The sequence below is a fragment of the Somniosus microcephalus genome, chromosome 22, assembly GCF_052327205.1.
Source record: "Somniosus microcephalus isolate GS21.2 chromosome 22, FLI_Smic_1.0, whole genome shotgun sequence".
NCBI lineage: Eukaryota > Metazoa > Chordata > Chondrichthyes > Squaliformes > Somniosidae > Somniosus > Somniosus microcephalus.
This window is the reverse complement of record NC_141008.1, coordinates 10,601,452-10,624,631: the sequence shown is the minus strand read 5'-3', so window position 1 is coordinate 10,624,631 and position 23,180 is coordinate 10,601,452. Positions and strand designations below refer to the sequence as shown.

At 46.0% G+C, this 23,180-nt stretch overlaps 1 protein-coding gene across 1 annotated transcript in view; it reads right to left on the bottom strand.

Annotated features, from left to right (window-relative positions):
* Positions 1–19,712, bottom strand: part of LOC147102028 (calcium/calmodulin-dependent protein kinase kinase 1-like) — a 45,866-nt gene extending 26,154 nt beyond the window's left edge. Inside the window, exon 1 of the mRNA XM_085964175.1 lies at positions 19,175–19,712. Coding sequence (XP_085820301.1) covers positions 19,175–19,615 — 441 coding nt within the window. The 5' untranslated portion in view covers positions 19,616–19,712. The remainder of the gene's footprint in view (positions 1–19,174) is intronic.
* Between the last annotated feature and the right edge of the window lie 3,468 nt (positions 19,713–23,180).

Sequence of the window (23,180 nt, the reverse complement as noted above, 5' to 3'; positions counted from 1 at the left end):
AATCTGGTGGGGTGTAGAACATGGGCCTGCAGCAGCTCATTAAAGGGGAGGGCTGGTCAGATGGTGGGGGTGGGGTGGGGGAGGTGACAAAGGGCATTAATAAAGGGGCTGAGAACTTTGGAGAAGGTACAGGGAGGGCAGTTAAGGTGATCTTCAAGGCTCAAAACTTCCAAAATAAAATTGCCAGCCCTGCTTCTCGCCGTCCCTTTAACTGATGCTGGGCCTGGCCATTTCCCACTGTGCAACGCCCATGTTCAGTGAACATTATCCTGAGCGGGTCTGATGCTAATGGCCACCAAGATGGTATCAGGGTCCTAGCTACACCATGGGACCCCGCTGTGATGAGGCATTTACAGGTTCGATGAAAATCGGGGCTTAAATTTCAATGATAAATGTGAACATAAAGGCGTGACAAAAACCACACCAGGTTCTCCCGAGTCTACGCTGTAATGATATCAGTAAATAGTGATGTTATTTGCCTGTTCGATTATGATGCCTTAATAGCATGATTGCAGGTATTGATTGCTTGTGCCTGACCAGCAGAGGTCATGTGACCAGACAAGCAGGCTGAGAGTTTTTAGTTTCACTTTAGCTGCAGCTCAAGCATGGTGTGTCCTGAAAAGCTGTATGAATTCTTGAACAAACCTTAGATTAAAAGTTATTCTCTTTTATATAAATGTCTCATCATTGAACCCACAAAGAAATCAATACATGTTGTCAGAAGTGGCTGAAAGAGAATCGAAAAAAAATAAAAAATCGAAAAAAAATAAAAAAATCGGAAGTTAAATCAGCTCTCCACATATTAGCAAGCCAAAAGAGAAAATCGTTACTTACCTTGGAGAATAGCTAATGAAGTGAAAAAATGGAAGGATTACACCCACCAGCGACGCTTCAGTTGTTAGGCAATGTGGCTGAAAATTGGAGAAAGTTCAAACAGCGTTTGGGGTTGTATTTAGCGGCAATCGGAGCTGACGAGAAAAGTGATAAACAGAAATCGTCCGTGTTCTTACATGTCGTGGGTGATGAAGCGCTCGAGGTGTATAATAACTTCACATTTGATGTTGATGGAGACAAAATGAAGCTAGATAAAATAATGGAACAGTTTGAGGCCTACTGCATACCTAAACGCAACGTGACGTTTGAGAGGCACAAATTTTTCACATGTGTACAGAAAATCGGCGAGACTATTGATCAGTATGTGACTGAACTGAGAAACCGAAGCAAATCGTGTGAATTTGGGGGACTGACAGACTCGCTGATAAAAGACAGACTGGTGTGTGGTATTCCAGATAATGGTCTAAGGGAAAGACTGCTAAGAGAGCAAGATCTAGACCTGGGAAAAGCCATAGCACTGTGTAGGGCTACAGAGACAGTAAAGTTGCAGGCAAAGGAGCTGTTCAGTGACAGTAGCTGCAACGTGGATGCAGTGAGAAAGAACTGATACAAACCATTTAATAAAGAGAGCGCCAATGTGAAAAAAGAGGCGTGGCCAGCAAACGAAAATGAAAGGGTCAATCGGAAGTCATGTAGTCGATGCGGTACACAGCATCCACAAAGAAAGTGTCCAGCATATGGTAAAACATGCAATAGATGCAACAAAAACAACCATTATGCCCGTTGCTGTAAGAACCAAGTGCAACAAAGCAAGGTCCATACAGTAGATGAAAGCGAGATAGAGGAATTCTATGTAGATGTTGTGTCTGAAAACAAAAAAGAAGAAAGAGACTGGATGTTGACACTAAAAGTGAATGACATACACATTCCATTTAAATTGGATACTGGAGCACAAGTTAATGTGCTATCAGAGACCGATTTTAAGAGAATTAGACCCAGACCAAAGTTACATGGAATACAAGTGAAAGTGACCGGATACTCAGGTACTGATATACCAGTGAAAGGAAAATGCATTGTCAAAGTAACACACAAGGACAGAGAGCACACGCTAGCATTAATCGTGGTGCCAAAGGATGTGCAAGCCATACTAGGTTTAAAAGCCTGTGAGAGACTGAACCTGGTAAAGAGAGTCCTCGTTGTGGAAAGCGAAGGAGAGACAGTCTATGATGAACTCATGAAAGAGTACAAAGACCTATTTAAGGGTCTAGGCTGCATTCCAGGAGAACACACGATCAGAGTAGATAAAAGTATGACACCGGTCATACATCCATGCAGAAAAGTTCCGTTTGCTCTTCAAAAGCAACTGAAGACAGAGTTGGACAGGATGGAAAGCCTGAACGTGATTCAGAAGATAGATGAGCCAACTGAGTGGGTGAGTTCCCTCGTCGTAGTGGACAAAAAGAATGGAAAGCTCAGAATTTGCCTGGATCCAAGAGATCTAAACAGAGCAATAAAGAGAGAGCACTTCAAGCTTCCTACACGTGAGGAAATCATGGCACAGTTTGCAAATGCCAAATATTTCAGCAAGTTAGATGCATCCTCAGGATTTTGGCAGATGAAAGTGGACGAAGCAAGTTCAAGACTGTACACGTTCAACAGTCCATTTGGCAGATACAGATTCCTAAGGTTACCATTTGGCATTGCCTCAGCTCCTGAAGTGTATCACAAAACAATTCATATGATCTATGAGCACCTGGAGGGAGTTGATACATCAATGGATGACATCATAGTATGGGGAACCACGAGAACTGAGCATGACGAGAGACTGAAAAAAGTGCTGGAAGCAACAAGGAAAACAAACCTGAAGCTGAATAGAGAGAAATGCCAGCTCGGGGTGACAGAACTGACATTCGTGGGAGATATCCTTAGCAGTGAGGGCATCAGACCAGATCCCAGAAAGGTGTCCGCCATTGAGAATATGCCAAAGCCACAATGCAAAAAGGACGTGCAGAGGTTTAATGGAATGATCAATTACATGGGTAAATTCATATCCAACCTCTCAGAAAAGATGGCGCCGCTGAGAAGACTAACTGAAAAGAACATAGAATGGGAATGGAATCATGAGCATGAGAAGTCATGGAGCGATCTAAAGAAACTGCTCACAGAGGAACCAGTTCTGAGGTTTTATGACCCATCAAGATATCATCAGATGCATCACAGAGTGGGCTCGGTGCCGTTCTTCTGCAACAATATGACTACTGGCAACCTATTGCATATGCATCGCGCTCAATGACAGACGCGGAGACGTGATATGCTCAAATAGAAAAGGAGCTGCTCAGCATCACATACGCCTGTGAAAGATTTCACCAGTTTGTGGCAGGACAAGCAATCAGTGTAGAGACTGACCATAAGCCCTTGATTGCATTGTTCCAAAAGCCACTAAATAGCTGTCCACTTAGAATACAAAGAATGATGATCAGGCTGCAACGCTATACACTGAATGTTGCGTACACACCGGGTAAGCTGATGTATACAGCAGACACGTTGTCCAGAGCTGTTGACCCAAGTGAGCCCGCAAACACCACAATGGATGAAAAAGTGAACGCCTACATGGACATGATCACAAGTGCACTGCCCATAGCAGATGCAAAAATGGAGCTCATAAAGACTGAGACAAACAAAGAGGAAACAATGAGACGACTGAAGAAAAGCACCTTGGATGGCTGCCCCAACATGAAGCAAGACTGCTCACCTGACATAGCAGAGTACTGGAACTGCAGGGCAGAACTATCAGTGGTCGAAGACATCATCTACAAAGGAAGTAAAATAGTTATCCCAAAGAGCCTGAGAAAAGAAATGCTAAAAAAGATCCATGGAGGACATCTGGGAATCGAAAAGTGTAAGAAAAGAGCACAAGAGGTGATGTACTGGCCACGAATGCACCAAGATGTGACAAATGAGGTGTCAAACTGCACAATGTGCCTGAAATATCGAGCAAGCAATCCGGCAGAACCACTAAAGCCACACCCAGCACCAGACAGACCTTACCAGAAGGTAGGCGCTGACCTATTCGTATGTCAAGGGAAGGACTATCTTGTCGTCACAGACTATTACTCCCTGTATCCAGAGGTTTGTAGACTGTACACCACCACTGCAGAAGCTGTGATAAGAAGTATGAAAGCCATATTCTCCAGACATGGCGTGGCAAGCGAGGTCTTCACAGACAACGGACCCCAGTTTAACAATGCAAATTTCCGACACTTTGCCAAAGAGTGGGACTTTGTCCACACAACGTCAAGTCCTCACTATCCACAGTCCAATGGACTAGTGGAAAAATCGGTCCAGACAGTGAAAAGACTGATGTACAAGGCAAAAGACAGTGGAACTGACTTCTACCAAAGCATGCTTGTATACCGCACAACGCCGCTCGAGTGTGGTATGTCACCAGCCCAACTCCTGATGGGACGTCGGCTAAGGTCAAACCTACCCATCCCGGAGAACCTCCTGAAAACAAAAGAGGGGGAGAAAGTGAGGAAGTTCAAAGAACAACAGAAAGAAAAGCAAAAGTACTATTATGACAGAGGAACACAAAACCTACCTGAACTCCACACTGGTGACCAAGTAAGGTTCAAAGACAAAACAAACACATGGACTGAGAAGGGAACTGTCCTGAGTGAAGTTCAACCAAGATCATACGCCATTCAGACAGATGAGGGTGCTGTTCTGAGAAGAAATCATCAAGATCTTCTCATGGAACCAGCCACAGCAGGTCAAGAGACTGATACTGTTGAACAACCTGATCACACAGCTGAGAACACATCATCTGAGGCAACAACTCAGATTCAAGGACAATCAATCAGAAAATCCTCAAGACACGTGAAGCCTCCTGAGAGACTCATTGAGCAAATTTAAGGACTATTGTTATAGAAGGAAGTAATGTTATCTTATTCTTTCTTCAAGTTCTAGTGTATTGACATATTTCATGTGAACACACAAAGCAAGGTTAAAAAACCTTGATCATGATAATGATAATGTAAGTTCATTAAGTGTTACAGTTAAAATGCAGATTAATACAAAGAAAACATGTTGTTAGTTAAAAGTAAAATACTTTTGTTTTAAGAAAGGGAGATGTAATGATATCAGCAAATAGTGATGTTATTTGCCTGTTCGATTATGATGCCTTAATAGCATGATTGCAGGTATTGATTGCTTGTGCCTGACCAGCAGAGGTCATGTGACCAGACAAGCAGGCTGAGAGTTTTTAGTTTCACTTTAGCTGCAGCTCAAGCATGGTGTGTCCTGAAAAGCTGTATGAATTCTTGAACAAACCTCAGATTAAAAGTTATTCTCTTTTATATAAATGTCTCATCATTGAACCCACAAAGAAATCAATACATACGCTGGAGCCTGTGTCCAGGGGTACCCGGCAAATATGGGATCCCTGGTAAAACTCACCATAACTGCAGAAAAAGTGCACACAACCACTGGATCGGTTTCATTTAAGCGCGGTAAATTGTGATATGATTTGTTTTATTGTTAATGCGGTGTGTAAACTTTCTACAGGCCTAGTTCTTGATGCATTTTACTACATATTTGTGCTTTAATGGACAGTGGGGTCGGGGGAGTTGTGCGGGGGTGCAGAGGGGGTCCCCTGAATGCTCACGGAGCCCAGGGCCCCTCAGCCCGGCTCTGCTCCCTCCTCTCCGTCCTGCCTTTGCCCTGCTGATTTACTCAGTTTTCTCTCTTCTGCTTCTGCTTCTCTCTTTCTCCCCTTGTCTGTTTCCTTGTCCCCGACTCCTCTTCTTTGCATCTCCATCTCTCTCTCTCTCTCTCTCTCTCTCTCTGTCCTCTTCTCCATCTGACTTTTTTCTTCTTTGCTTCGTTCCTTTCAGTTGGGTGACACAACCGTAACTTTGACCAGAAGTTCTTTGCCAACAGAGAACTCTGGGCTGGTTGGTGTTTTGGGACTGAAGAAGAGCCTTTGTCAGAACAGTGATGGTGGGGGTGGGAATGGTTGGCTGCACCTCCCCTCTATTGACCTGTTCTTTGCCCAGGTTTTCTATGGTTTCTATGGTTTCCATTCTCTCCCATTTTTTTACCTTTTCCTTGGCCTTCCCTCGCTCAGCTGTGGCTCAGTGGGCAGCATCCTCACCTCTGAGTCAGAAGGTTGTGGGTTCAGGTCCCACTCCAGGGACTTGAGCACATAAATCTAGGCTGACACTCCAGTGCAGTGCTGAGGGATGAGACATTAAACTGAGGCCCCGTCTGCTCTCAGGTGGATGTAAAAGATCCCATGGCACTATTTCGAAGAAGAGCAGGGGAGTTCTCCCCGGTGTCCTGGCCAATATTTATCCCTTAACCAACATAACAAAACAGATTATCTGGTCATTATCACATTGCTGTTTGTGGGATCTTGCTGTGTGGAAATTGGCTGCTGTGTTTCCTACATTACAACAGTGACTACACTCCAAAAGTGTGAAGCACTTTGGGATGTCTTGAGATCGTGAAAGGTGCTATATAAATGCAAGTCTTTCGTTCTTTCTGTCTCAGCTACTCACACATTCATTTCTTTATTTATTCTTTCTTTTATTTGACTGAAATGATCCGTTAAATCATCCTTCTGATACTTCCATGTCATTTCTCTTTGCCTTTTATATTTTTTCCTCACCCCTCTCTCCTCTCCCTTCCCCTTGATCCTTCCGTTCTGGTGAAGGACTTAGTCTGAAACATCGACTGCCCGTTCCCTCCACAGATGCTTCAACCTGCCACCTGTTTCCAGCGTCTTTAGTTATGGATTTCATAGGAACATAGGATCAGCCTGTTTCACCATTCAATGAGATCATGGCTGATCTATACATCAATACTATTTACCCGCCTTTGCTCCATATCGAGAATAGATTGTATCGGGAATCTTTCATGTGAAGGTTGTAGTGTCATTGAACAGCTCTGGCAGAGCAATATGTCAGCTGTCACCTTAGATAGTGCCGTTCATATCAGAACAGCATAAATTCCTCTGAGCAATGCATCTTTTGTAGAGCAAGTGTGACCCAAGCAGTTCACTTATCTTTAGGAATATAGTAACATAGGAACAGGATGAGGCCATTCAGTCCCTCGAGCCTGCTCCACCATTCAATGAGATCATGGCTGATCTGTACCGCAACCCCGTTTACCCGCGTTTGCTCCGTATCCCTTGATACCCTTACCCCAAAAAAATCTATCGCTCTCAGCCTTGAAAATTTCAATTGGCCCCCAGCCTCTCCGGTTTTTTTTCTTTTGTAACATAGCTCACAGACTGCAGTGCTGCTGTCGTGGCTCGACCGATATCTAAAGCTTTCTGCTACATTTAGTGGGGTGGGTTTTCAACTTGAAATCCATGGAAACTTTCGGAGCCCCTCCGCACCCCCAGCACAACCCCACCCTCCCACCGAGCCATTAACGCAGAAACGTGTAGCAAAATACATGAAAAACTAGGCCTGAAGAATGTTTACACGCTGCATTAATAATAAAGCAGATCATATCACAATATCCTGCACTTAAATTGAACTGATCCCGGGGTGGTTTGGAATTCTTCTGCGCTATGGTGAGTTTTACCAGGGACCCCATTCTTGGCTGGGTCTCCTGCACACAGGTCCCAGAGGCCCCCTTGTGTTAATCTGCCCCTGGGTAAGAGAGAGTCCATATTCTCCGACTTACCAAAACCAGAACGGGGCGGGTTCGAGAACGAGCGGCTGATCCGCAGTGCCCGTCTTACAAGTCGAAAATCTACCCCAATGTATGTCACCAGTCCTAAGGTTGTAGAAATAGAGGGAACGCCCGCTAGAAATTGAGGAAGGGTACGAGGATATAAGAAGGATCCGCACAGCTTTGTTCCTCTCCTTTTAGTTTTACCGTTGTTATTCTCTCCTGTAATCAGTGCCTATCCAGATTGTGCCAGTAGACCATTATTCAGCAGGTGCCCTCACTGCCTGCCTCTATCACTCAACTCAAAATATCTGTTCATCTGCATAAAGAGCTTGTAAAGCAACCCAATTAAGAACATCACGTCGAAACTGTTGTCAGACTGCTTGTCTACTATTCAGTCTTGGATGAGCTGTAATTTCCTCCAGTTAAACATTGAACATTGGGAAGATCAAAGCCATTATCTTCAGTCCCCACCACAAATTACGTACCCTCACCCCCGATTCCATCCCCCTCCCCGGCCACTGTCTGAGGCCGAATCAGATTGCATGCAATTTCAGCATTCTATTTGACCCTGAGCTGAGCTTCCGACCCTATAATCCTCTCCATCACCAAGACTGCCTACTTCCACCTCTGTAATATCGCCCATCTCCGCCCCTGCCTCAGCCCATCTTCCCTGAAACCCTCATCCAGGTTTTGGTCGCTTCCATACTGGACCGTTCCAACGCTCTCCTGGCCCGGCCTCCTACCATGCACCCTCTGCAAACTTCAGCTTATCAAAAACTCTGCCCCTACCCTGACTCGCACCAAGTATCGCTTATCAATCACCCTGTCTACAATGACCCACACTGGCGCCTGGTGCCCATCGTGTCAAATTGAAAATTTTCATCCTCATATTTAAATCCATTCATACCTCATCCCTTCCTGTGTTAGGAATGTGAGTTTGGTAATAATATAGGCTGAGGCTGCAGTCGTGCGCCTATAAGCAAAGGATGAATTCTTGGACACTGTCAAATACTTGAAGGTTGATTAAACATAAAGGGCTATAAATTCGTTAGCCCCCGAAAACGGACGCGGGGATCGCGAGCTCGATTAACCCACGCCGTTGAATGAAATGCAGGCAGCAAGCCAACTTCCTGGAAAGGAGGAAAGCTGTCCTGTCTCCTCTGGGGTCAGGAGGCCCCCCAGACACATGATAAGAAGGCAGTGGGAACAGATCGCTGTGGAGGTCAATGCCAGGAGTATAGCCCCAAGGACATGGATGCAGTGCCGGAAGAAGTTTAATGATCGCACACGAGTGGTCAAGGTCAGTGAATGCATCCTCAACAGTGGAATATAATATAGAATATAAGTAATTATTTTATATAAAAGGGATTTCTTAACTATTTCTCAATCTTAATCCCTAAAACCTATTTCTGTAAGGTGTCAACAGTGGCTCAACAGTAGCACTCTCATCTCTGACATTGTGTCAGAAGGCCATGGGTCCAAGCCTCACTCCAGAGACTTGAGCACATAATCGAGGCTGAGACTTCAGTGCAGTACTGAGGGAGCGCAGCACTGTCAGAGGTGCTTGGATGAGATGTTAATCCAAGACCCAATCAGCCCTCTCAGGTGGATGTAAAAGGCTCTATGACCTCAGGACGTTCCAAAGCACTTTACAGCCAATGAAGTATTTTTGAAGTGTAGTCATTGTTGTAATGTAGGGAAATGTGCAGCCATTTTGCGCACAGCAAGGTCCCACACACAGCAATGTGATAAATGACCAGATCTATCTGTTTTAGTGATGTTGGTTGAGGGATAAATATTAGCTGGGGAGAACTCCCCTTCTCTATTTCAAATAGTGCCGTCGGATCTTTTACATCCACCCGGTTAACGTCTCATCTGAAAGACGGCACCCCTGACAGTGCAGCACTCCCTCAGTACTGCACTGGAGAATCAGCCTGAATTATGTGCTCAAGGCTCTGGAGTGGAGCTTGAACCCACAGTCTTCTGACTTCATCCTTCGACTCATCCGACGCTTCAACAAAAAACTTTTCTTCTTCCTTTCCGATGTCAAGGATCGCAAGCTTCATCAACTCTTGGACACCAACGCCCCTCCGGAACCTTCTTCCCCTTCACTTTCCTCTGACCCCCCTTCTCCCAATCTCACCCCCTGCCGTGTGTTCACTATCCCCTCTGACCTTCCACTCTCTGACCCTGAACGATCAGTCCTCAGCAAAGGCCTGAGCTTCATCCCCTTACGCCCCCACCTCAATGAATTTCGAGCTCGGCACGATGCTGAGCTCTTTTTCCGCCGCCTTCGTCTCCGTGCCCACTTCTTTGGCCAGGAGTCCTCCCCCCGCACAACTGACCCTTTCTCCCGCTTGCAGAATTCCCATTCTACCTGGACCCCTCCCCCTGGCCTCTTACCCTCTCTAGATCTTTTCATCGCTAACTGCCGCCGTGACATCGGCCGTCTCCATTTCTCTGCTCCCCTCACTCACTCCAACCTCCCTCACTCTGAACTTGCAGCACTCCATTCTCTTAGATCCAACCCTGACATTGTCATTAAACCCGCTGACAAGGGTGGTGCTGTTGTTGTTTGGCGTACTGACCTCTACCTAGCGGAAGCTGAACGCCAACTCTCCGACACCTGCTCCTACCTCCACCTGGACCATGACCCCACTACCGAACATCAAACCACCGTTTCCAAGACTGTCACTGACCTCATCTCCTCTGGAGATCTTCCCCCCGCTGCCACCAACCTCATAGTTCCCCAACCCCGCACAGCCCGCTTCTACCTCCTTCCCAAGATCCACAAACAGGACTGCCCTGGTAGACCCATCGTTTCAGCCTGTTCTTGCCCCACGGAACTTATCTCTTCCTATCTTGACTCTATCTTTTCTCCCCTTGTCCAGTCTCTTCCCACCTACATCCGCGACTCTTCGGACGCCCTCCGCCACTTTAACAGTTTCCAGTTTCCTGGCCCCAACCGCTTCCTTTTCACCATGGACGTACAATCCCTCTACACCTCCATCCCCCACCCGGATGGCCTGAGGGCACTCCGCTTCTTCCTTGAACAGAGGCTCGTCCAGTCCCCATCCACCACCACCCTCCTCCGCTTGGCTGAACTTGTTCTCACATTGAACAACTTCTCCTTTAACTCCACTCATTTCCTCCAAATCAAAGGTGTTGCCATGGGTACCCGCATGGGTCCTAGCTATGCCTGCCTTTTCGTGGGCTATGTGGAACAATCTTTGTTCCAGTCCTACTCGGGTCCCCTCCCTCACCTCTTTTTCCGATACATTGATGACTGTATCGGTGCCGTTTCCTGCTCTCGCCCCGAACTTGACAATTTCATTCACTTTGCCTCCAATTTCCACCCTTCCCTCACCTTCACATGGTCCATCTCTGACTCTTCCCTTCCCTTCCTCGACTTCTCCGTCTCCATCTCTGGGGATAGGTTATCGACCAATATTTACTACAAGCCCACTGACTCCCACAGCTACCTGGACTACACTTCCTCCCACCCCGCTTCCTGTAAGGACTCTATTCCATTCTCCCAGTTTCTCCGCCTCCGCCGTATCTGCTCCGACGATGCCACCTTCCACACCAGTGCTTCAGACATGTCTTCCTTTTTCCGCAACCGAGGATTCCCCTCTACCGTGGTTGACACCGCCCTCGACCGTGTCAGTTCTATCTCCCGCACCTCTGCCCTCACCCCTGCCCCTCCCTCCCGGAACCACGATAGGGTTCCCCTTGTCCTCACCTTTCACCCCACCAGCCTCCACATTCAACGGATCATCCTCCGGCATTTCCGCTACCTCCAAAGTGATCCCACCACCAAACGTATCTTCCCCTCCCCTCCCCTTTCAGCATTCCGCAGGGACCGCTCTCTCCGAGACACCCTAGTCCACTCCTCTATCACCCCAAACAGCCCTTCCCCTTCGCCTGGCACCTTCCCGTGCAAGCGGAGGAGATGTAACACCTGCCCCTATACCTCCCCCCTCCCCACTGTCCAGGGCCCCAAACACCCCTTCCAGGTGAAACAGCGATTTACTTGTACTTCTCGCAATCTAGTATACTGTATTCGCTGCTCACGATGCGGTCTCCTCTACATTGGGGAGACCAAACGCAGATTGGGTGACCGCTTTGCGGAACACCTCCGTTCAGTCCGTAAGGGTGACCCTGAGCTTCCGGTCGCCTGTCATTTCAATTCACCGCTCCATTCCCACTCGGACCTCACCGTCCTTGGCCTCTTGTACTGTTCCACGGGAGCTCAACGTAAACTCGAGGAACAGCACCTCATCTTCCGATTAGGCACTCTGCAGCCTTCCGGACTCAATATCGAGTTCAACAATTTCAGATCATAACCTCGGCCCCTATTTCATTTTCACTTATATTTTTCCACTCCTTTCCTTTCCCCCCCCCCTTTCCTTTTGTTTCTCTCTCACACCTGGCAGCTATCTTTTGCCCTGCCAGTACACTTTACACCTAATCACAGCCTATTACCATCTCGTCTAGCTTCTAATCTCTTTTACTTCTTTTGGTTCTTTTATTCTTTTGTCCGATCGCAGCCCTGCCTTCGATCTAGTTCCTTTTCTCTCCAGTTTTGAAGAAGGGTCAAACCCGAAACGTCAACTCAAATTTCTCTCCACGGATGTTGCCTGACTTGCTGAGTTTTTCCAGCATTTTCTGTTGTTATTTCGGATTTCCAACATCTGCAGTATTTTGCTATCGTCTTCTGACTCAGATGCAAGAGTGGGACCACTGAGCCACAGCTGACACCAGACACCAGACTGAGGAACTTGAGGTTACAAGTTGGTTTGTTTTGGAGCATTTGTTGTCGGGGAGAAGGGGAAGCTAAAAGTGGAACAACAAATGAAAGCTGAGACTAAAAGGAAATCAATGCAATTCCCTCACTTGACACTGAGAGGATGGTCAATAATCCTACCGCTCCCTGGACAGTGCCAATACCAGAATATAGCAATAAGATTTGTTACCTCCGATAGATCCATGCTGCAGGCAGCGATCATTAAAAACTTCGCCCAGCCAAACCCCAGAGAACATTACACTGGTCAGCACCTCGCCGGCACTTGTTCAGGAGTGAGCAGGTCCCGGAATCTCCTGCCTCTGCGCCTTGGGCCAGAGTTTCTGCAAAGGCGGAGCTCTTGGAACAGGCCTGACCGATCTGCACTGAAACTCTGCCACAATAGCAGCTGAGGAACAGTTTGATCATCAGCGTGCTCTCCATCTGCTGCACTCCTGGCCACTGTGTAACCTGAAGCACTGATATTACTGCAGAAAGCAACTCTCACCGATAAGCAGGCTCATCCATCTTTATAAGGTTTTTGTGCAAGAATGGAATCGCTCAGCTTAATGCCGTTTGATTGACTCCTGTGGGATAGGGAGCACTAGAGTTAAAGAGTCTTTAAATGGATGTAGATTAAGATATAGTCAATTAAAAGGGTATTTAATACATAATGGTTGTATTAAAGAAGAAAGTACTTGCATTTCTCCAGCGCCTTTCACAACCTCAGGACGTCCCAAAGCGCTTTACAGCCAATAAAGCACTTTTGACGTGCAGTCACTGTTCTAATGCAAGAATCTTGGCAGCCAATTTGCACACAGCAAAATCCCACAGACAGCAATGAGATAAATGACGAGCTAATCTGTTTTTTAGTGATGTTGGTTGAGGGATAAATATTGCCCAGGACACCGGGGAGAACTCCATTGCTTTTCTTCAAAATAGTGCCGTGGGATCTTTTACATCCACCTAAGAGAGCAGACGGGGGCCTCGGTTTAACGTCTCAACTGAAAGACGGCACCTCAGACAGTGCAGCACTCCCTCAGCACAGCCCTGGAGAATCAGCCTAGATTTTGCGCTCAAGTCTTTAGAGTGGGGTTTGAACCCACAACCTTCTGCCTCAGAGGCGAGAGTGCTACCACTGAGCCACACCTGACACTATATTAGGAATAAATTAAAAGGCTGTAAACGTAACAAACACAGTTAAAACTAGGTTAAGGCACAGAAAGGAGCCAGCAAGATATGGGGGCTGAGAGAGAGTTACACTAATTCATCAGACCAGATGAAGTAAAATGTAGTTGTCAACTCGTGGCCCTGTACGATAGTGGAAGCCAGCTTTATGAGGAACTTGCATTATCTAGGAGGTTCCGGAAAACACGAGAGTAAGGACAACTAGAAAAGAAGCAATGTCTCCTGGTGGACTTGATCAAGCTCAAAGCCACTGAGCTTGAGGAACAGTTGGAGACACTCCATATCCTGCATGAGGAGAAGGTTTGTGGAAACTACCTCACTCACATACAGAGATAAAGAGCAAGGCAGAGCAAGGGAAATGGGGATTGATCCACCAGAGTGCAGGGATCTCCCCAACAGTCTCAAAGTGTCCAATAGGATTATACTGTTGGATACCTACAATACAAGACAAGGATGGTGAGTCTGGGGAGAGTGAGCAACACTCTGGCACCATGGAGCAAGATCTTACCAAAATGGAAAACGGGAAGGTGGTGAAGAGCAGGTGTACTGCATTTGTGGGGTTCTATAATTAGAGCTATAGACAGCCTCCTATGCTTCTGCAGCTGGGAGTCCTGAATGCTGTGCTGTCTCCCAGGTCCCAGGATAATGGAATAGAATCATAGAATTTTATGGCACAGGAGGAGGCCATTCAGCCCATCGTGTCTCTGCCGGCCAAAAAAGAGCAATCTAGCCCAATCCCACTTTCCAGCTCTTGGTCCGTAGCCCTGTAGGTTACGGCAATTCAAGTGCATATCCAAGTACTTTTTAAATGCAATGAGGGTTTCTGCCTCTACCTCCCTTTCAGGCAGTGAGTTCCAGACCCCCACCACCCTCTGGGTGAAAAAGATTCTCCTCAACTCCCCTCTAATCCTTCTCCCAATTACTTTAAATCAATGCCCCCTGATTATTGACCCTTCTGCTAAGGTAAATAGGTCCTTAATATCCACTCTATCAAGTCCCTCATAATTTTATACACCTCCGTTAAGTCTCTCCTTAGCCTCCTATGTTCCAAAGATAACACCCCCAGCCTATTGAATCTTTCCTCATAGCTAAAATTCTCCAGTCCTGGCAACATCCTCGTAAATCTCCTCTGTACCCTCTCTAGTGCAATCACAGCTTTCCACAAACCAGAACTGCTCGCAGTACTCTAGCTGCGGCCTAACTAGTGCTTTATACAGTTGAAGCATAACCCCCCTGCTCTTATATTCTATGCCACGGTTAATAAAGGAAAGTATCCTGTACGCCTTCTTAACCACCTTATTTACCTGGCCTGCTACCTTCAGGGATCTGTGGACATGCACTCCAAGGTCCCTCTGTTCCTCTACACTTCTCAGTATCCTACCATTTATTGTGTATTTCCTTGCCTTGTTAGCCCTCCCCAAATACATTAGCTCACACTTCTCCGGATTGAATTCCATTTGCCACTTTTCTGGCCACCTAACCAGTCCATTGATATCTTCCTGCAAGCCACAACTTTCCTCCTCACTATCCACCACACAGCCAATTTTTGTATCATCTGCAAACTTCTTAATCATGCCCCTTACATTGAAGTCTAAATCATTGATATATACCACAAAAATCAAAGGACCAAGTACTGAGCCCTGCGGAACCCCACTAGAAACAGACTTCCAGTCACAAAAACACCTGTTGACCATTACCCTTTGCTTCCTGCCACAAAACCAATTTTGGATCCAACTTGCCACTTTCCCTTGGATCCCATGGGCTTTTACATTTCTGACCATTCTGCCATATGGGACCTTCTCATCTCCTTGCTGAAATCCATGTAGACATCAAACCTGTTGCCCTCATCGACCCTCCTTGTTACCTCTTCAAAAATTCAATCACATTAGTCAGACTCGGCCTTCTCTTAACAAATCCATGCTGACTGTCCTTGACTGATCCGTGCCTTTTTAAATGACGATCACTCCTGTCCCTCAGAATTTTTTCCAATAATTTTCCACCACCAAGGTTAGGCTGACTGGCCTATATTTACTCGGTCTGTCCCTTTCTCCCTTTTTAAACAACAGTACAATGTGGAGTAAAAGGGAGTGGTGGAAAAGCTTCTGGAAAGGAAGTGGGAACAGCGAAAGGTACGTTAGTGGAGCAGGAGAAGCTCCGAGGAAGTTCTCAGAGTGTGTTCTGTCTCGGACTAGGAAGGACACTTTGCTGCACTTAGTTCTAGGTAATAAAGCCGAACGATTACCTGAAGGTGAAACACTTGGGGAATTGTGACTAGATGCTCATGAGGTTCATATCAAAACAAATAAGGAAAAGAAAAAAGTCAAAGATGAAGTTTTGGGCTGCACATTAGCGAATTTGCGTGATATCACACACAGAATCTACAGTGCAGATAGAGGCCATTTCGGCCCATCGAGCCTGCACCGATATGAAAGGGGACATAGCTTAAATTAATTGGCTGGAAGAATGGCAGAATGGAAGAATAAAGAGAAAGATTAGTGCGAAAATTAGGTTTGAAAAGGAGGCACATGATCAATATAGAGAGGATAATGCATAAGGCAACTGTGAGAAATATAAGGGAAGAAAAAAGGGAGATTTGGAAAACTAATAGTGAGCATGAAGAGAGACTGGTTGCCAACATAAAAAGGAAATAGCTAATCTTTAATAACCACATAATAAGCTAAAAGACAATCAAAGAAAGGGTGGGAGCACTGGAGGAAATAGTTTCACTTTATCGACCTTATCGAATCGCTTTCTCATTTTAAACAACTTGATTAAATCTCCCCTCAATTTTCTAAACTCAAGGGAATACAAGCCGAGTCTTTGCAACCTGTCCTCATAATTTAACCCTTTTAGCCCCGATTTCTTTCTGGTGATCTCCGATGCACCCCCTCCAAGACCAATATATCCTTCTTGAGATATGGTGCCCAGAACATATCCTTCTTGGGGTCTGACCGAGGCTCTGCACAACTTCCTCCTCTTTGCATTCCAGTCCCCTTGAGATAAGGGCCAACATTCCACTAGCCTTCTGAATTGCTTTTTTACACCTTAAAATGAGAGCCAGGCTGTTGAGGGATGATGTCAGGAAACACTTCGTCACAACAAGGGTAGAGGAAATCTGGAAATCTCCCCAAAAGCTGTTGAGGCTGAGGCGGGGGGAGGCAGGGGGGTCAATTGAAAATGTCAAAACTGAGATTGATAGATCTTTGTTCGGCAAGGGTATTAAGGAATACGGAACCAAGGCGGGTAGATGGAGTAAAGATACCGATCAGCCATGATCTAATTGACTGGCGGAACAGGCGCGAGGGGCTGAATGGCCTCCTCCTGTTCCTATGTTGAACTGAAAATAAACAGAGAAGCCATAATCGAAAGAAAAATATGTTGCTACATCAAATCATCTTTCTTGTTTATCAAAGTTTAATTAACTGTCCAAAACACTGCAGCTCTTAGACAGGCAATCAAGCTTGTACCTGCTGCAACATTTAGACGAAGAAAAGCTATAAATTGCCGTCAATCTGCTAAAACAAAAAGCTCCTTTTGACAAGACGTAAAACTCCTCAATTGTGCAGATTGAATTCAGATTTAGTTCTAAAAGAATATTTTTCATAGAATGATAGAATCATAGAGTGATACAGAGCAGAACAAGGCCATTCGGCCCATTGTGCCTATGCTGGCTCTCTGAATCAGCTATCCAACTAGTCCCACTCCCCTGCTCTTTCCCCTCAGCCCCAGAGTAAATTTTTTTCCTTTCAAGTATATTCCCAATTGAAAGATATTATTGAATCTGCTTCCACCACCTTTTCAGGCATTGCATTCCAGATCACAACAACTCGCTGCCTAATTTTTTTCCCCCTCATGTCACCTCTGGTTCTTTTGCCAATCATCTTAAATCTGTGTAACGTGGTTACTGTGGTGTATGTAACCTGTTCCACCTTAAGAGAACTTAAGCCTGTTCCACCTTAAGAGATGTACTACTTTCTCTGGCTGCTGTATACGTAATACCGGTGGTGACCACCGGTATATAAGCACTGTGTAGTAATATTGTATTTAGTATAGTCCTGACCTCCAACCAGTAAAGACCTGTTGAACTTTAATCTTGTAGTCTGTGTTAGTAATTACAACTAGAACACACAGACTTAACAGTTACCAACCCTTCTGCCACTGGAAACAGTTTCTCCTTATTTACTCCATCAAAACCCCTTCATGATTTTGAACACCTCTATTAAATCTCCCCTTGACCGTCTCTGTTATAGGGAGGACAACCCCAGCTTCTCCAGTCTCTCCACATAACTGAAATCCCTCATCCCTGGTCCCATTCTGGTAAATCTCCTCTGCACCCTCGCCAAGGCCTTGACATCCTTCCTAAAGTGTGGTGCCCAGAATTAGACACAATACTCCAGCTGAGGCCTAACCAGTGTTTCATAAAGGTTTAGCATAACTTCCTTGTTTTTGTACTTTATTCCTCTATTAATAAAGCCAAGGTTCCCATTTGCTTTTTTAACAGCCTTCTTAACTTGTCCTGCCACCTTCAAAGCTTTGAGTACCGACACCCCCTAGGACCCTGATTGCTATTTTTGGACTGAGCTGAGCGTTTGGACCTCTGACTCTCTCCACAGTCTCAGCTGGCGGCCCAGCCAAAGAGGAACCCCCAGGAAGGTTTTAGTTTATTTCTGCAAGGCCGGAAGTAGCAGGAATGCTTCTCCATGCTCCACAAAAACAACCTGGGCCACTGCCACACCGGGTACCAGTCCCTCCTAAATATGGAACCCCCCTGGACCCACCCTCCTCCTCCGACCAGCCCTCAAAGTGGGCCAGGGCTCCCATCAGGATTATCGGGCAGCTGACGGGCGTGCGCTTCCCAAACACCACGCAGGGGAATATCTGCCCCAATGGGCCCATTGGTTGATGGCTGATGGGTTTAAAATAGAGCCTATGCACCACATAACCTTGACGCTCTAAGACTAGGAATGAGTGTGAATGATACCAATAACTGAACACTTACTCCACTGGTATGGCATTCCTCTGTCCAGAGGTGTTAACTTCTACTTAGAATGGATTAACAGTTGTGTTAATTAGTAGCCAGGAGACTATTCCACAAAGACATTAAGCATTGGTCTGCTAATAGCAATGAGCCATTGCTAGCTCTGACCTTAGTGTGGCCACGCCGTAAATTTCTTCAGGAAAGTTAGAAGCTCAATACATCATGATCAAGGATCCTGCCATGAAACACGGCCATCTAAATTCCAGGAGTTGGTGGACTGGGAACCAGTGTAGGTCAGCGAGCACAGGAGTGAATGGGACTTGGTGCTAGCTGGGATGCCAGTTAAAAGAAGTCTTTCACAGGCAGTTCACTATAAAAAGCTGAAATTCCATTTATTTCCTTTGCAAAAATTTTCCCCAAAGCCCGGACATTATTTTGTAACTCCCCCTCCGCACGACCCAGTTATATCCATAACCACACCACCATTCCTCCTTCAAATCAAAAGAAAACCATTTGCGACACCCCGTAGAACCATCAATGTGACACTGTATCCCCTAACAGGAGATGGGAAGCTAAAGGATAATTACCTGCCAATAAAAACCGTATTCTGTTTTGCAAAAATCTGGAAAGACATTTTTTTAAATACTTCACAGTTTTTCTCTTTTACAGTTGGTCATCTCTTGTCATAAATTGCACAAACAATTCACCTGGGAGTCGGCCATATTGACCCGGCTGGACTCAACAGTTGTCTGTCTTCCTGCTGGCAATGGCCCTGTTGCATAGGCATCATAGCTGGCTGAAAGAGAGTTTCCTGAGGAACGTTCTTGGAGGGACAGCTTCCTGCTGGAAAGTTTGGGCCGAGAACCCACTTTCTTTGTCACGCTGCTCACACCCTTGTAGGTTTTGGCGTGATTCTCAGCAACCTCACCGACTCCATTTGTCTGACTGTCTCCTCCATCCTTTGATTGGTCCGTGTCCTTAACATCTGTGGTCTGGCTTCCACTTCCCACATTCCCTGAAGAGGGTTCCTCAGACACCTGCACGGCAGCAACCTGCTGGGCCAGGTCCTCCTGTTGAAGCTCTGCAATTTTATCCATCTCTGCGCTTTCTTCCGCGGAGTCCCTTTCTGGAGCTGAGGTTGACATCATCAAGTATCTGGAACGGAGCAGGCGGAAGAAGCTTTGGAAGCCACTAATCAATTGTCATGAAGTTCTCTTTGGCTAGTGGCTTTCCACAGTCCTATGGAACTGAAATAAAGAGTCAATCATTAGGATGAGAAACAGAGAATGGAGAAATATACATTTTATAATATCTAATTTACTAGAATGTATTTCATGGAATTATCATAGAATAATACAGCAGAGGGAGAGAATTCATTTTTGAAAGTCACTATTGAATCTGCTTCTACCACCCTTTCAAGCAGCGTGTTCCAGATTCTTTTCTGATTCTTTTGCCAATTATTTAAATCATTTTTTGTTTACTTATGCCTCTGTGAAGTGCCTTGAGACATGATTCTACATTAAAGGCACTATATAAATGCACATTGTTGTAGATTATAGACGTGCGGTGCCTGATAGCCCACTCACTTCAGGATCATTTTGTTTTAAACCACTCTATGTTTTATCATTAAATAAAAACTGCGCAATTTTGTATCTAATCAGTGGATTGTTTGACTTGTGGAACCTCATCCTGCTGTTTAAGAGTCTCCAAATAGAGCCAGTGAGATCTACACAGGCCACGTTTCCATTTGCCTGATGTGGAGGTCATGCAGCCGACACTGATGTCTCACCGTGTACCCTGGGGGGAGGCAGCATCACCTCGGACACTGCACTTTGCCAAAGCCCCTTGCCCGAGGAGCTGGATTTCACTGTTGGTGATGGGTAAGCCTGGTATGTGGCACTAGGTTTGGATATTTAGAACATCAAGTTGACCAGCATGTCACAAGGTGCACTTGGAGGTATTATGTCCAATTAAACACTCACATTGGTGGTAATAACTAACTACTTTTATTTCCAGAGCCTCTAGAATCTTCTGTCAAAGAATAATAAAATAATACAAGAGAAGTGTAACGGCTACAATGGGCTTACTCCCATCAGAGCCTTCTAGTGTTCAGTTAACAATATGCAAGTGACAAACATATCAGTAAGGACATACGCCGCTTACTGAAGCCCAGAGAGCTCAAGCCCAGCTTCGTAAAGTCAATGGACCCCAACTTCAGGTTAGACTTCAACTGGCTAAAACTGCAGGCTACCAGCACAGAGCACATAAGCTTCTCGCTCCTTGTCCAGCTGGGACCACTCTTCCTAATAGGGGCATTGCCATCCAGGGTTATCTGGAGCAAAGTAAGGAGAATCCCAGCCCCCAATGATGTCTATGCCACCAGGGTTCCATCAGGGAACCGGGTTGCGTGGACAACCATTAAACATACCCTGGACTACCCTGGACCGTAGATCACTATGTCACCACTGTCTTCATCAGAGCATGCACACACACAACATAGCCCATCAAACAGTGGTTCGCCCAGTAGGATGTGCTGCAGTGGCTTCTCTTAGCTGAAGTTGCTGCCTCACTGCAGCCTAATGATGACTGGCACCAAGCCTTGGATATAGGAGCGCACGCCTTCATTCCTGCTTCCAGGTAGCACCTTCCAGCACCTGTCCTCCCAAATCTTATGGGGGGTCTGAATGGGGTAGAGGAGCAAAGGGATCTGGGGGTACAGATACACAAATCACTAAAAGTAGCGACGCAGGTTAATAAGGTCATTAAAAAAAGCAAACCAAGCACTGGGGTTTATTTCTAGAGGGATTTCTAGAATTGGAAAGCAGAGAAGTGATGTTAAACATGTATCCAACCTTGGTTAGACCCCACTTAGCAAGTGGACTAAACAAATAGTAAAATGGAGCAGTCTGTAAACGGGGTGAAATCGAATGGTGTGTAAAACGGGCAGTTGATCCAATCCCATCAGTTTCCCGCTGGGCGCGTTAGGTTAAAATCGCAGCTGCGCCCCCGCCCCCACTAGTAATACTGAACATTGTTTGAGGAGAGTCTACGATATTAATCAGGCGTCACACAGAGAAACTTTATCCCATCTCAGGGAAACTCTCTGGAATGAGTGCAGATTGCACATTGGAAACTCATGGATTACATGAGTCATTACTGGGGAGGAAAAATATCCTCGGACTGAATAACAGAGAACTATGGGCAGACGCTCTGCTAATGGAACAACACATTACACAAGAGGGTTTGATGGGAAAAAAAAGCGTCGAACCGAATGGAAAACTAAACTCACAAAAGGGAGCCTGTGAGTGGAAGGTATTAATGTATAAATTGTGCTGTAGATAGAGATGAGAACGCCTAGCAACTGTGTAACTCCACATAATTACAAGTAATTAAGTATTACCTACTGACTGTACCTTGGTATTGTAATTCCAATCAGTGCAGTGCCGTCAAAACTATCAGAAACGGTGCAGCGTATTTTCCAAAGCCTTGTACATAATATCTCCGAGAAGAGAAGCCAGACACTGCAAACTATTCTAATTACCTTGGGGTTTAAGATTTTACTGAGATTGGCCTCCAGCTGGTTGAATAATTAAACACACGAGCTCCGTTGGCCCATGAAGACACTAATCAGCCTCCAGCTCCTCACATCCAAATCAATTTCAGAAACAGCGCAGTGCGATTAAAAACATACTTTAAAATTCCCTGCTGCCTGGCGCTCTGAGTGTGCAATAGTGCTCTCTGCCTTTGGGCACGATCCCTGCCCGTGAATTGCTCAGCACCAAGAGGAAGGGAGCTTATTAACGATGCCACCTCGAATATATTCAAGTGCCGAGCGTGGCACAAGTGAAGCGAATCAGCTCAGAAGCAGCTGGGCTGGTTCAAGGCCCAGGTACTGAAGTGCCTGGCTTCCAACAGCCTGACAGAATACAAAAGCCGCCAATACCCCATTTGCCCCGTAGACGCAAGGCCAATGGCAAATACACCACAGGTGCCTCTTGCCTCCTTGTGACACAGGAACATAGGAACAGGAGGAGGCCATTCAGCCTCTCGAGCTTGCTTCCCCCTTCAATTAGATCATGGCTGATCTATATCTCAACTCCATTTACCCGCCATCTTCATATCCCTTGATACCCTTACCCAACAATAATCTATCAATCTCCGACTTGAAATTTTCAATTGACCTCCAGCATCCACGTCCTTTTGGGGCAAGATTTCCAGATTTCCACTACCCTCTGTGTGAAAAAGTGCTCCTTAATTTCACTCCTAAATAGCCTAGCTTTAATTTTAAGATTGTGCCCATTTGTTCTGGATTTTCCCACCAGAGGAATCCCTTTCCCTTCTTAAGCCGAGTGATAGTAGATAGACAGCCTCTGCCCTGTAAATCCATTGGCAGGATAGGCGCACCAACGTCAGTGTTCTTGCTCAGGCCAACATCCCCAGCATCGAAGCGCTGACCACGCTCAATCAGCTCCGATGGACGGGTCACATTGTCCGCATGCCCGATACGAGACTCCCAAAACAAGCGCTCTACTCGGAGCTCCGGCACGGCAAGAGAGCCCCAGGTGGGCAGAGGAAACGCTTCAAGGACACTGTAGGAGTCTATGTACTCCTAGCAAAAGATACTGAACTCGGAGAGGTTCAACAGAAAAGGTTTAATTGTTGAGACTGCATGTTGAACACAAAATGGCGTCAGAGCCTACACCAAGTCCGACT